Source organism: Poecile atricapillus, chromosome 17 (assembly GCF_030490865.1).
Source record: "Poecile atricapillus isolate bPoeAtr1 chromosome 17, bPoeAtr1.hap1, whole genome shotgun sequence".
Taxonomy (NCBI): domain Eukaryota; kingdom Metazoa; phylum Chordata; class Aves; order Passeriformes; family Paridae; genus Poecile; species Poecile atricapillus.
The window spans coordinates 7,357,599-7,371,973 of record NC_081265.1 but is presented as its reverse complement, the minus strand read 5'-3'; the positions used below and the strand labels follow the sequence as shown (position 1 = coordinate 7,371,973).

The window sequence follows — 14,375 nt, the reverse complement described above, 5'->3', positions numbered from 1 at the left end:
CACCCGTGCCTTTATCCCACCCTTCACTGAATGACCTGAGCCTGGATTTTCCCCTTCTCCCTTGAGGCTGAGGTGGCCCAAGAGGTCCTGGATTGCTCCCCTGGTACCAGCTGGTGCCCTCCCTCTGGCCATTGTGCTGGGGTCATGATCAAAGCAGGGCAGGAACACACATGGGCTGTGTAGAAAATCACCACCACATCTTTATTTGCTGCTTTCCAACAACCTGAGTTGTTTGCAGAAGGCTTGTCCTGGACCTGCTGTGGGTCTGGGACAGGGAGGATCAAATGGTTTGGACTGATTCCCTGGGGAGGCTCTGCAATGTGCAGCTGAAGGTGGCCATGGGCAGGGGGAATGTGCTCCAAGGGGTCTGGAAGGATGTCTGGGGGCTGCTCAGGGAGGGCTTGGCCATGGTGTGCTCCACTCGTGGTGGTGGTGTTGGTTGGAGGGGTGCCAGGCTGGGGCACGTGTTTGCAGGAGCTCTGCTGGGTGTCTCAGCAAACTGCAGCAGGTGGAGGTGTCCTCAAACCAGCAGAGCCCCCAGCCATTCCCAGGGCAAAGCCTTTCCATCCCAGGGGGGCTCGTGGCCCTGCAGCCTGCCCAGACCTGCCAGCACAGCCCTGGCTAAAGCAGAACCCGGGGAACCGATGCCTCCAGCAGGATCTGGCAGGAATTTCTGTGCCCAGCCCTGCAGGGATGGGACAGGGCCAGGCTGATGTGGCTGGAAGGCGGATGTGACAGAGGGAATAGCTGTATCCAGGGCCAGCCAGGGAAGATGGATCACAGTGGTGGGGATGGAGAGGGGTTGCAGCCTCTCATCCCCCCAGGCAGAGGAGCCTCAGCAGCCGCTGTTCCTGCGCATGAAGGCGTGTCCCCGCACGGGGTGCTGCATCTCCACGAAGGCCAGGTCCCTCACGGTCACCTCGCAGGGCCCCAGCGCCTCGAAGCCGCACTTCTGGTAGAAGGGCACGAGGAAGTGCTCGCACATGAGCAGGGCGCGGCGGGCGAAGGGCAGGCAGCGCAGGTGCTGCAGGTAGCGCCACATCAGGATGGAGCCCTTGCCCTGCTGGCGGACGGTGCGGTGCACGGCCAGCACGTGGATGTGCACGGCTGAGCCCTGAGGCTTGTGCAGGGTCAGTGCTGCCTGCCAGGGGGGGGACAGGGGTTAGCAGGACCAGGGTGGGTCCCATCCTGCTTCTTAGTCCTCACCCCAAAGAACCAGGGTCCTCCCCATCCCTGTTCACCTCCTGCCATCATCCTCGGAGGGTTTATCATTTTAAAATGAATGTTGATGGGAATTACTCAGCATATTTTTTAACAGCAGTGTTTAAATTAATTAATGAGAAGGTTCATTTCCACCAGAGCAGCCCTGTAGCAGTTAGTCCTGGGGGAAGATTTTGGGGTTAGCCTCAGGGCCCCAGGGAGGCTGGTCCCCAGGCTCTGGCAGTGCCTCTCCCAGTGCACGAGGTGGGTCATACCTGGCTGAGCCTCTCCTGGTCCCAGAGGGAGCCGATGATGAATGCCACCAGCCGCCCTTCCTCAAACCAGCCGAGGGACAGCTCCGGGCACAGGCTCAGAAAGTGGCGGATCTCATCCAGGTGCAGGGGACAGTCCCCAGAAACTGATATAAAGGCTGGAGGGGGGCAGTGGTGAACACACTGAGAGACAAAGCACACCCAACCCAGAAAAACTCCTAGCACTGATGTGGAGGAGGGAAAGTGAGATGTGATGAGAGATGGCATGTGTCCTGCTGCCTACTAGGCCTGAAGGAGTTGTGAGGGACACAAGTGGTTCTAGGGAGCAGCTGTGCTTCTCCAGAGGCAGTTCCCACCACCCAGTGACCAGCTCCTAACTCTGCTGATTCCAGAGTTATGGCATTGAATTGAACCCTCCCTCTCAGCATCTCCCTGTCCTTGGAGAGGGCAGAGAAATGGGCTGGGTGAGTCTGGGTGAGGGAAGCTATGGTGAAGGAAGCAGGGAAAGGTTGCCAGGGTGGCGCCTCAAGTGCCCCTGTGCAGTAGGAGACAGTGTAGTGTCCTTCCTCCCACTTCCCCTTTCCCTATCCCATCTTTCACAGGTTGCTTTGGGAGAGCTGCTCCTCACTCACCTGGTCCTACTCAGCACCACCTCCCACCATCCCCACCCCAGGGCGAGCTGTGGCTCTCCAGCTCATTAACCACAGTTAATTAGGGAGCCCGCCGTGGCCTGGCCACAAGTCCCGGCCACCGCATCCCTCCTCCGAGGGCACACTCGGGGGACCTGGCCATTAGCAGGAGCACGAGAGGCTGCAAACAGATGCCAAGGGATCCCCTGGGTCCCCCTTACCTTCACGCTCGATCTCGAACACGCTGACAGCATCCTCGGGGCTGAGGCAGCGGAACTCGCTGGCGGGCAGCGTGTGCCGGCGCTGGCCCCCGGGCGAGCTGCGGGGCGACCGCAGGTGCACCGGCTTCAGGAAGGGCAACGTGCTGAGAGCCGACATCCTCCTCCTCCTCCTGCCTGGCTTCCCACCGCTCCCTCTGTTCGGGGCAGCCTCTGCCGGCTCCCACGCCCTTTATTCCAGCCGAGCTTCTCCAGCAGCGTTAGCCAGCAGAAGTATCTGTGGTTCACAGATAGGATTGGGCTGCTTGTCCCCCTTTTCCTATGGATATGTGTGTGTACATACAGCAAATTTCACCCACAGTGGTGCCATCTGCCCTCCCTTTGAGCTGGGGGCACAGGAGGCTGGCACCAGCTGTGAGCTGAGCAAGCCCCAGGGACCAGGGGGACAAAAGCAGTGTCCCAGTGGTGGGACAGAGCAGGGAGAAGAGCTGTTAGAGATGGAGCAGGTGGGGGGCTGAGCATCCTGCCCAACATTGCCCAGCCCCTGACAGCACCAGGCAGTGGGATGGGCAGGAGAGCCCTAGAGCAAGTCCAGCTGCTGCCCTGGGGACAGGAAGGGTGGGATGTGCCTGCAGGAAGCCAAGAACCATAAAACAAGCATCTATCTGTGTGAAAGTTCCTTATGATCCTCTGGTGTCTGTGGAACAGCCCAGCTGTGCTGGAGTAAGAGGTCAGTGCCAGACCACAGAGGTGCCCTGACAGGGACACACATCAGACAGCCAGAGCCACCTCCTCCAGACAGCACAAGCTGACAGGATTCACCCCCTTCTCTGACTCACTGAGCAGCTGAGTGACACAGCTTAACCTCTTTTGGCTTCTTAGGTCATGTCCACGCTCACAGGGGTGGGTCCCTGGCAGGGCTGAGCAGGTGACTGATGCTGAAAGCCTCGGGTGTCCTCCCTGGTGAAGAGCTTTGGGTAGCAGGATCCCAGCAGACACAGCCCAGGCCAGGACACTCCACCTTCAACATGGGATCCCCCAGGAGGGTCACCAGCGCTGAAGGTCACCTAGCAGCACCCATTCTGCACAGCCCAGACAAATCCTTTGACCTGGATCAGAGCCTGTAGCTTCAATCTGCCCCTGCTTTCATGTGCAACTGAAGCAAGTTATCAAACCCAGAGAGAAGCACAAACTGCGTGAATAACTTCACTTAGCACACACATCCTGCAGACAGAAATAGTGGGAATGGCTATCAGAGCCATCCATTCAACCATCCATCCAAACTCAGACCAATATACAAGCAATTTCCAGCCAAGCCAGAGCAAAGCTGGGTCATTTTTGATTATTGTTTCAGAGGTGCCGGCTTTCCCTGCTAATTATAGGCTTGCCTCCAGCTAATAGGATTTGTGGAAACAAAAGCATTACCAGCACAAACATTGCACAGGGCACAACAGGCACAAGCTGGGAATTTTCCATCCAGAAATGCCAAGGGCTGGATGCTTGAAATGCCAGTCTTATCCAGTCTGAGGTGAGACAAGGTGGTCTTTGGATTTATTTTCAATGAATTGCTGGTTTGGTTGTGGGTGTGTATCTAAGGGATCAGATCATTAGAGAGGGTTTCCTTGTCAGGGGGATTATTTAGGTTCCCCAGTGCTCATTCCAGTCACCAAGGACTGACTGAACTCAGGCTGAGAATGGGTGGTTCATGCTCCTGCAGGAGGGAAGTAAAACAGGGTGAGCTGATGGGGAAAGTGGGGTGCTGGGGGAGTGGGGGGTGGGTGTAGTGCGTGTAGAGCTTATTATCAAATCTTCTGGAGCTCCTTGTCCTACTAATTGGATTAGGGACTCATCTGCATGAATAAATCCCAGAGTAGGTAAGAGGGTAAGCTCAGGGGACCTTGAAAATGCAGTGGTGGTTTGATCCTGGGGGGTGCTGAGTGCCTGGGGAGAGTTCTGGGGATGCTGCTGGATCAGGCTGGGGATGGCTGTGCAGGGATGGCAGGGCAGAGAGGGCAGTTGAATATGGCCTCAGGCAGGGCTGCCACTTCAGTTGCCATGGGAATTAGGGAGCTGGATTGTGGAATCATAGAATGGTTTGGGTTGGAAAGGACTGTTAAAGGCTATGCAGTTCACCCCCCTGCAGTGAACGGGCACCTTCCACCAGCCCAGGTTCCTCAGGGGTGTTTGTTCTCCAGGGGCCACCATGACCAAGAGCAAGTCTCTATCCCAGAGCATATGAAGGCTGGAAATCCTGAGTCACAAGAAGTCTCTACAGGGACATCCACTGAACTGAAGGGCTCAGAATCTCGTGTTTAAATGGCTGCTCCAATCCCATCAGAGAAAACTGGGAAAGGGCAATCAGGTCCCTTCAGCTATTTCTAGAAATTGCCTGAGACCCCAGCCAGCAACACCCTGGAGCAGTAGTCAGGGAAGGAGAAAGGTTGCTCCTTGCTTGTTTTCCTTGTATTTTTTCCCCTCCAGCAAGTTATTCCTAGCAACCCAGGTTATACAGCTGAAGGGCTGACATATTTATGTTTGTTTTCTGGAAATGAACTTTTTGCTTTGCTTCCCAGCTCCCTGAAGAGTCAAAGCTCTTCTGGGGAGGGAGGGAGGGATGCATAGAACCTGCTGAGCCCAGAGGAGCCAACAGTGCTCCCTACCCCTGGAGAAAACCACGAGCCCTGCACAGCCATAGGGGTAACCATGGGAAGCATCAAACCTGCAGAAGAGAAGGAAACTCTGCCCAGATCCCACAGTAAGTGAGAAACAGTGATGAGGAAAATTCTCCATGGCTCATCTGTCCTCTGATGCTTCAGCAAAGCCTTCTGTATTTGTTCCAGTCACTTATACCCCAGGCTGAACTTTGTGCTGTGGCTCCTTGCCAGACCTGTCTGAGATGAGCCCACTATGTTTGTGTGTCATAGCAGTGAACCAAGAGCTTGCTCTGTAAATTTTTCCTGCCATTACTTGTGTTTGTGCACCAGAAATCAGAGCATCCCCATGGTCCAGAGAGATGCTCACAGGTAAATAAACAGGCAGGTGCACAGTACCTCCCCTTGCAGCATCTTTTACTAAGTTATGAATTGTCTGCCTGGGTTTGGAGCTGGATTTTTTTAATTAGTTGATATTTAATTAGTTATTCACCCAGTCTTAAAGTCAAACACTCTGTGCAAAAGAGCTCAAGTTTTTCCCCCATCCAGAACACGGAGGGTTTCAGTGAGAAGAGTCCCTTGTTGGAAATGTAGGGGTGTCAGGGGCTGGGATGAGAGTCACACCCTTCCCTGTGCCAAAACCACTTCTCAGCAAGCTCAGCTCTGTATACCAACCTCCCACCCCTCTGGGGAAATTTCCCCCATCCTGGCATACAGGGGCAAGTGGCAGTGGCCAGGGGAGCAGCAGCTGTCCCCGAGGCTGTCAGTACCCCCGGGATATGACAGAAATGTGGGTGCTTACCAGCCGAGGTCCCCGAGCCGCTGCCTGCCTCCAGGGGAGCCGTCTCAGCGCTGGCAGGAGAGGAGGACCTGGGGTTTTGCCTCCCCTCCCCTGACTGCTGCATCCTCCACAGCCCCTGTTTATATATATTTGTTATTTATGGAGCACGTGATGACATCCTAAGGAGTTTAGAACTCCGATGAAAGACAGGGAGAGGTGAGAGGCTTTGAAGTGTCAGGCTGGCAAAGGGATCACTTCAGGGGTTTGGTTTGTTTTTATTCCCCTGGCATGACTGGCTGCAGAGGGATAAAGTATTTAGCTGATTGCTCTGCTCTGCGGGCTGGGACTCAGCCAGGAAAGAGAGCACTGTCCTGTGCCTGATCCTGACTTCTCCAGCAGCACCATAGGAAGCCAAAGGCAGCCCTGCCCAGAGTGGATGAGCTTTATTTGGGGAAGGATGGGGAGGCTGCTGGTTGTGCCAGGCATGATCTGTGCTTGGGCTTGAGCAGGGGGTCGCTTCTCAAGGGAATCAGCTGACTCCTTGTGGGATGGGGAGTCAGACCTAAGGTTTCTTACCCAAAGAGCTTTTCCCAAAACCCAATCATCTCTCCCCTGTGCAGCCCTCTGTCCCTGGGAGCTGTTACATAAGAAACTGGACAGGCAGAACCAGCAATGTTTGTCCTCATCAAGACACGTGTAATAAAAGGGAGATTATCCCAGGCAGGAGCATGATGTTGGCATCATCATTATCATTGGGAACAAGATGCAGCCCTGAAAGGAGCCTGGAGCAGGAGGCAAGAGCTGGTTTTACTCCCCTGGAGACATTTCCAGGGCAGATCTGGACCTGCTTTAGCTTCCTGCCATGGGAAAAATGACCTGGAGCTACACCCTTATCTCTCTCTTTTAAGTTTTTTCATGGAATCGAAACAGAAATATAACCCAGCAGCTTTTTGCTCTTCGGAAATGGCATTTTGGAGCAACTCCCAGCCATTAAAACAGCCCGGCAGAACAGAGGTTGGCCCGTGGCTGGAATAGTCAATCAGGGATGCCGCATTCCACAGTTTTAGCTGGGTCTGTCTCTTCCTGCTCCCACACAGCTGCAAAGGGTCAACAACTCCATTAAATTAGAGCCACAGCAGTGTGCCTAGATTTGCATATTTAGCAGCTCTCTCAGCATCTTCAAAGAGCCCCGAGCTGTCGCTGCGGCCCCGCAGCCGGGCTGGTCCCTCTGCTGGAGTACCCACTCAGGAAGACAGCAATTATCTCCGGGTAGGATTTGCAGCGAGGGGTGACATGTGGGAGGCAGATGAATCACGGCTCGGCCCCCCCCGTGCCAGGGTTTGGGAATGAAGCCATGCACACGCAGCTCAGGGCTCCCCGGCTGTGCCGTGCTGTGCCTCCGGCCCCATTATCCTGGTGCTCAGAGGATTAAGCTGCTTGTGGTGTCTGCAGCCTCGGCTTTGAGGCAGGGTCTGCCATCACGGGATTCAGATGGCATGGGGATCCTTCCCTGTGTGACGCCGTTGGAGAGGTTTCTCTCTCAGACTCACGTAATTGCATAATTCCCAAGCTGGACGCTGTTTACATGCCTGTCCAGCACCTCCCTCTGGCTTGGCCACGGGGACACACATTTCCGAGAGGATGATGCTTTTCTCCGGGCAATGACCTAAAAGCAAGGCTCTGTAGTTTGGCATCACTGCAGGGTCAGCTGCGGGCTCTGATTCCCCTCTCCCTCACCTCCTTCCTTTTCATCTCTCGTGCTGGTGTTTATTGTTGCTGGAACTTCCAGCAGGATGTGGCTCTTTGGACACACTCGGTATTCCCATCATTTCAAGCATTCAGGTTGCCCACCTGCTGCTTCTATCCCCCAGTGCTCCCTCTCAGGCTGCCAGGAGTGGTTTTAATTCACCAGCAGCTCCTGAGAAGCCGGTGTGCTTCCAGCCTTTCCTCTGGAGCAGGACATTGTGGTTTAGGAACCTGCTGGCTGCTGCTCTTTCGAAACAGCAATACAGGGAGGGTGGCCAGCCCCACGCTCTGAACAGGCCCTGGAGGGGTGAGTTCACCTCTGTGCTCTGAAGTGTTTCTATATATACAAATATATATATATTATATTAATAACATGCAAATATACATGTATATGTCTTTCTTCTGGCATATTCCCTTTGGCCCATCAGTGGTGGGACTGATTCTCTCCACAGACACTCTCAGGGAGCTGGGGAAGGGATGAAAGGATGCTACTTCACAGCTTGTTTGGGTTCTCATCAATGGTTAGAGGAACGGGCTTTGAACTCTGGCTTTGGCCTGCAGTAGATAAACAGGGCTAGTGTATCTTGCTGCTCCTCTACCTTTGAGAAAGCAGAACAAACAAGTCTGGCAGTTTCAGCCATGTCTACTTGGCCATGGCAACCTCAGCCAAAAGCAGGAGATCGGGTGCCAGGACCCAGCCAGGACCTCTTTTGTTCCCCGCCTGGAGCACAGCGCTGCTGGTGATTAACCTCCTCTCCTCTCTGTGATCTGGGGTTTGTAAATAGGTCATGGCCACTCACTGCACAGTCCTCGGGGGAAGGGGGTCAGTGGGGGCTGCAGGAGCTTCTGGAGGGAGGAGAGGGCCTGGCAGGTGGAAAGGAGCTCAAGAGAGGCAGCCCCACCCTCCAGACCCAGACCTCCGAGCAGTTTGGAGCCAAACAGGTTTCGGGAGATTCCAGAAGTCTGGCAATAGTTGGGGCATCCTGTTGTTTATAGGGCAGCCCTCGATCCAGCTGTAACCCTGGCACACTGCTACTGGGAGCCAGGGTGACCCGTGGACATGGCTGGGACCAGATGCCACCCACAGGAGAGGGAAATCCTGGAGGGCAAGGCTGAGCCTGGACCAACCCCGTTGGGGGAGTTCTGAGGTCTTGGTCTCAGTGGAAATGCTGAGAGGAGGGGGCAGAGGAGGATCACGCTCACATCGAGGTGTTCATGTACGAGGTGATGCTGCTCTGGGTTATTTGTAGGAGAGCCAGCAGTGTTTGGTCAGGGCAGCACAACCAGAGAGGGAAGGGCTGTGTAATCACGATTCCTGCAGGATCATGGACTGGCTTGAGATGGAAGGGATGTCACAGACCATCTCATTCCCTGCCCACACAGCCCCCGGAGGCTCTCTGGGATCACGGAGACAGGATGAAGTATTGCCATATGCTGCATTACTTGCTTATGTTTCTGTTCCCTGATGTTGATGGGGACACAGGGACTCCTTCTGACCTTTTGCCTGCGTGATGATGAAGATAAACCCCCAGCTCTCCCTGTGGGACGGTCTGCAGGCATTCCCTGCGACACGAGCTGCTCTGAAAGACCTTTCCTGAAGGCATCAGCTCTTCCCAGCAGGGAAGGAACAGGGACTCTGCGCCCCTGCGAAGCAGCAAAAGAGAGAAATACTGGGAGGATTGGCCAAGGAGAGGCTGCAGAGCGGAGCAGAGGGGGCTGGAGCGCTCGGCCCGGCGGACGGAGCCCGGCTGCAGCGGCGGAGCTCCGAGCGGAGCTGCTGTCCCCGGGGAGCCGCTGGCCGGTGTCCCCGCTCCCCCCGGCGCACCGGAGCTGCCGGCAGGCGACAGCCCACGAGATGGCACCAGAGCCCCGCCGCAGCCCGGCACCGGCACCGAGAGGACATCGCGGGACCCTGCGAGCACCAACCGTGCCCCGGCACCACGGTACCCTTGGCTCCCTCCGGGAGTGCCCGGTGGGCATCCCGGCACCCAGCGGTCATTCCAGTACCTCTGGACATCCCAGGCAGACATCCCCAACACCCAGCAGGCATCCCGGTACCCTGCTGGCATCCTTGGCACCTGCCGTGCCTCCTTGTGTCCTCTGGGTACCCCAGGACCTGGCAGCGCCCCCAGCACCCTGTGGGCACCTGTCCCTTAAACCCTGCACGGGCTGTGCAAAGATGGCCTGTGAGAGAACCAAAGAGGAAGGGTTTGCCTTTCACCAGTATTTCTACAGGGAGATAAAGGGTGTCCCAGGTATCTCGGCACCCCCTGGGTATTCTGGCACCCTCCGGGCATTCTGACACGCCCTCTGGGCAGCAGTATCTCAGCAGGGAGATGCTGGTGATCTAACCTGAGTGCCATAAGGTGGTTAGATCACAGGGACAGCTTGGTTCCAGGGAGGATGTTCTCCTGCAGAGTAAAGGCCATCCCTTCCCAAAACAGCCTTACCAGCAAGAATTGTCCCTAAACTGGGCAGGGAGGCTCCTTGACATGTGTCACTTTGCAGAAGTCCTGCGTGTTTTGCTGGGTGGTGTGGACTCGCAGAGGTGCCTCAGTGGACATCTGGATAGTGACGTTAAATGGGAGATGCTCATTTTGATACCCAGACACTGTAAAAGCTGAAGGTCGTCAATTTTGTGACAGCTCAGGCCCTGGGCTGTTGTGTCCTAAAAAAAGCAATCAGTCCTCCTTCAGTGCCACTTCCTGATGGAAGCATATCAGAGCTCCAGCTGGGATCAGAGTGCAAAAACACACCCGGCTCGACTCCTGCTAACGAGCAAACAGCCCTGACTTGTCCCCATTATAATCCCCCTGCCGTGAGCCCGGTCAGGGGTATAATGTGATTGTTTTCATGGCTATTTGTGGCTACCTGAAACCCCACCACTGCTCTTCAGCACATAATTGCCCTGAAGAGGGACAGTTTCCATCTCCACACATGATGGTGCCCATTACTGTATCTATATTTTATTAGTGGCTGTTGCAATGTACATTAAGGAGATGATGAGGAGCATCACTGTGCTGAATAAAGCTCTGCTTTGAAACCTTGAGAAGACATGGCATCAGATTAAATGGAGTCAAAGGGCACCTTCTGCCTTTCTCAAAGGCGTGATTCTGCTTCCACAAAGGCACAATTTTCCCTAGCTACAGAGGGAGAGGGGTTGGTACCTTGTCCACAGCTCCAGGTGGGCTGGATGAACACCCTGGGGAGATGTGTCATATTCCCTGCTCCAGCACAGAGATAGTCAGAGGGTGAAATCCTCATGCCACAGGCACTCAGGTGCTCTAGAAGTTCTGAATGCTGCCTATCAACCCTACACACCGTGTCCACTTCACAGAGGTCAGGATGGATGCAGGTCTGTATTCCCAGGAGCACATCCCTAGAAACAGCTGTAAAGCCACAGTGGCACTGACTGGATATTTAAACCTCCTTTCCCTAGGGGGCATGCTGCTATTTAGTCACCAAATGGTCCCTTTTAGCTCTACTCTGTTTCTTATCCCTAGGGTTGAAGCCAAGAAATGCTCCAGCGAGGAATCGCAACAACACGCTGCCTTTCTGATTAACAGGATGCTGTGGGGAGCGATTAAATGCTGGGCTGGAGGCTGGGTTGGCCTGGGAGAAGACAAGGGCTGAAGGGTTTCACTGCCTGCAGCTCCCTGATTTGGAGCAGGACAGGGATAGTTTGTAGTTCTCCACCCCTTCGAGCACCGTGCTGCCCTGCCACTCCCATGCAGGAGCAGAGAGGAGCTGGGCAGAGCTCCCAGGGCATCCATCACCCCCACACTGCCTGTCCCCTTCTCAGCTGCTTCACAGGGCTTTAGGGCTATTTGCAAGATTGGAAAAACCCAGTCTTGAGGAAAGGGTTCCAGAATTTAGGAAGCAAGCACAGGCAGACTTTTATCCTGGTTGCTTTTCCTTGGAATGTGGACTGAAACTTGGCTTGGTTGATCCAGCCAAGGCACAGCAGTCTGGGAGGGAGAGGGCTCTGCTGCTCCTGGGGTCTTTTCTGCTGGAGAACAAATTAGGCTGAGGATTTCAGGCATTTTCTTGCTATTCAAGCCAGCACTGCACAGGCAGGAAGGTCTAGAGAGAGAAAGAGGCAGGATGTGTTGTGGTAAAAGATAGGCAGTGAAGGCTATTTTGGATTCCTTTAGTCCTTTGCCTGCCAGAGCAGCAGGACCTGCTCAAAAAAACTTTTCTATTTACAAAATCTCTGCAGACAGAAGGGAAAAATCCTCGGAGTCAATGAAGCCAAATATTTGGCTCATTTGCACACCCTAATGAGGGCTTCTAGGAGCCTTGAAAAGAAGACCAGGCTTTGATGTCAGCTAAAGAGCAGCTCCCAACATCGAGCAGTGCCCAGTGCCAGGATGGACCCCCACCTGTGCCCAGACAGAGGGGTCTGTAAACAGCACAGCCCCCATCACTGGGGAGTGGGAGACGGTGCAGGACAGCCCGCAGTGACTGAGAACGGGAGGATGATGCAGTGCAGTGTCCCCCCATCCCTGGGGCTCAGGGACGATGCAGTGCAGCCTCCCCATCTCCAGGGACCAGGGCATGATGCAGTGCAGGTTCTTCCATCCCTGGGGATGATACAATGCAGTCTCCCTCGCCATCCCAGGGCTTCCTGGGATGATGCAGCACAGCACCCCTACACCGGGGATCAAAGGATGATGCAGCGCAGCCCCCCCATCCCCGGGGATCAGAGGATGACCAGTTCCACCCCCCATCCCTGGGGATGATGATGCAGTCCCCATTCTCGGGATGATGCAGAGCAGCCCCACATCCCTGGGGGTCAGAGGAGGATGCATTCCCCCCCCCCCCCCCCCCCCATTCCTTGGAACGATGATGCAATCCCCCTATCCCTGGGGAATAGAGAAAGATGCACCCCCTCCCCTCCATCCCTGGGGCCAATGGCGCAGTGCAGCCCCCATCCCTGGGGGCGATGATGCCCCTCCATTCCCGGGGGGCAGCAGGCGGTGCAGCCCCCCATCCCTGGGGGCGATGATGCCCTCCATTCCCGGGGGGGAGCAGGCGGTGCAGCCCCCCATCCCTGGGGGCGATGATGCCCCTCCATTCCCGGGGAGCAGCAGGCGGTGCAGCCCCCCATCCCTGGGGGCGATGATGCCCCTCCATTCCCGGGGGGCGATGATGCCCCTCCATTCCCGGGGGGCAGCAGGCGGTGCAGCCCCCCATCCCTGGGGGCGATGATGCCCCTCCATTCCCGGGGGGCAGCAGGCGGTGCAGCCCCCCATCCCTGGGGCGATGATGCCCCTCCATTCCCGGGGGGCGATGATGCCCTCCATTCCCGGGGGACAGCAGGCGGTGCAGCTCCCCATCCCTGGGGGCGATGATGCCCTCCATTCCCGGGGGGCAGCAGGCGGTGCAGCCCCCCATCCCTGGGGGCGATGATGCCCCTCCATTCCCGGGGAGCAGCAGGCTGTGCAGCCCCCCATCCCTGGGGGCGATGATGCCCCTCCATTCCCGGGGGGCAGCAGGCGATGCAGCCCCCCATCCCTGGGGGCGATGATGCCCTCCATTCCCGGGGGGCAGCAGGCGGTGCAGCCCCCCATCCCTGGGGGCGATGATGCCCCTCCATTCCCGGGGGGCAGCAGGCGGTGCAGCCCCCCATCCCTGGGGGCGATGATGCCCTCCATTCCCGGGGGGCAGCAGGCGGTGCAGCCCCCCCGTCCCGGGGCCGGGAACGCAGCGCAGCCCCCGCCGCTCCCGGCCCCGCCCACAATGGGCGTGGTCTCCCCGGCCCCGCCCCTGGGCCGTTACTTGCTGCCCCTCCCCTGCCCTCCCCCTCCTGCCGGCCGCGCGCTCCCGCTCACCGGCGCCATGGCGGAACAGCCCGAGGAGGGGGCACCGGCACCGCCGGCACCGGCACCCCCGGCTCCCCCCGCCGCGCTGCCCCTCTCCGCCCCGCCGGGCGGCTCCCAGCGCCTCCTCTTCTCCCACGACCTGGTGTCGGGCCGCTACCGCGGCTCCGTGCGCTTCGGCCTGGTGCGCCTCATCCACGGCGAGGACTCGGAGGAGGACTCTGAGGAGGGCGGGCGCGGGACCGCGGCCGGCGGCGCCGCCAGCTCGGGCGGCTCTGAGTCGGGAGGCCCTGGCGCCGGCGGCGGGGAGGAGGGCCGCGCTAGCCCGCTGCGGCGGGGCTACGTGCGGGTGCAGTGGTACCCGGAGGGCATCAAGCAGCACGTCAAGGAGACCAAGGTAACCGGGGCGGGGGGCGGCCCGCGGCCTGCACGGGTCCGGGTCCCTCCCCGGGGGGGCTGGCGCCGGTTGCGAGACCGGGGCGCCGCCTTGGAGGCCTCCCGGGGCAGGGCCTGCACGGCCTGCGGGGCTGCGGGGTGGGCTGCGCTGGAAGCTCCCGAGCAGGAGGAGGTTGCTGCCCCGTTTTCCCCGTGACGCCCGTCCTTGCCCGCCCGTGCAGCGAGCGGCCGGAGCGGGGAAGGGGGACGGTGTTCTGGAGAGTGTGAAATCGCATTCTCTCCCTTCATCACGCTCCCTCGGGCAGCCCAGCATGGATGCTGCTGCTGCCTTGCGCTGAGGGCAGAGCACGGCTGCTCTGCTGAGGCAGTGGGACTTGCTGGCATAAGGAGAAGCGTGCCTGTGAAGGTGATTTGAGCGAACTTCCAGACATCTCTTACTTGCTGGAGTTGTAGGCCAGTGCCTCAGCCTTTATTGCACAGTGTCGTCATCGCCTGTTCTGGGGGAGTCAGCAGTCGAGCAGGGAAAACACCCCTGGATAAAGATTTCAGCAGGAAGCAAACACGGTTTGGATCTGCCCTTGTTTACGTGAGCATTTACCCCTTGCTAATGAGGCACACGTAAATCTGTGGCATCTTAATTATATCTGACGAGCCACAAGG

At 57.4% G+C, this 14,375-nt stretch overlaps 2 protein-coding genes across 3 annotated transcripts in view; one reads left to right on the top strand and one right to left on the bottom strand.

Annotated features, from left to right (window-relative positions):
* Positions 1-47: 47 nt before the first annotated feature.
* AANAT (aralkylamine N-acetyltransferase) lies at positions 48-13,454 on the bottom strand. Of its 2 annotated transcripts, none has more exons than XM_058852278.1 (4): positions 13,332-13,454; positions 2,323-2,596; positions 1,476-1,630; positions 48-1,141 (listed from the first exon to the last, which is right to left on the bottom strand). In XM_058852278.1, exons 2-4 carry the CDS (start codon positions 2,477-2,479, stop codon positions 836-838), a joined length of 618 nt encoding a protein of 205 aa, XP_058708261.1. In that variant the 5' UTR covers positions 2,480-2,596; positions 13,332-13,454; the 3' UTR covers positions 48-835. The 2 variants fall into 2 exon arrangements, with proteins under 2 accessions (XP_058708261.1, XP_058708260.1); XM_058852277.1 differs by lacking the exon at positions 13,332-13,454 and adding an exon at positions 5,773-6,166.
* UBE2O (ubiquitin conjugating enzyme E2 O) overlaps positions 13,306-14,375 on the top strand; it is a 61,659-nt gene continuing 60,589 nt past the window's right edge. The window contains exon 1 of the mRNA XM_058852275.1: positions 13,306-13,716. Coding sequence (XP_058708258.1) covers positions 13,339-13,716 — 378 coding nt within the window. The 5' untranslated portion in view covers positions 13,306-13,338. The remainder of the gene's footprint in view (positions 13,717-14,375) is intronic.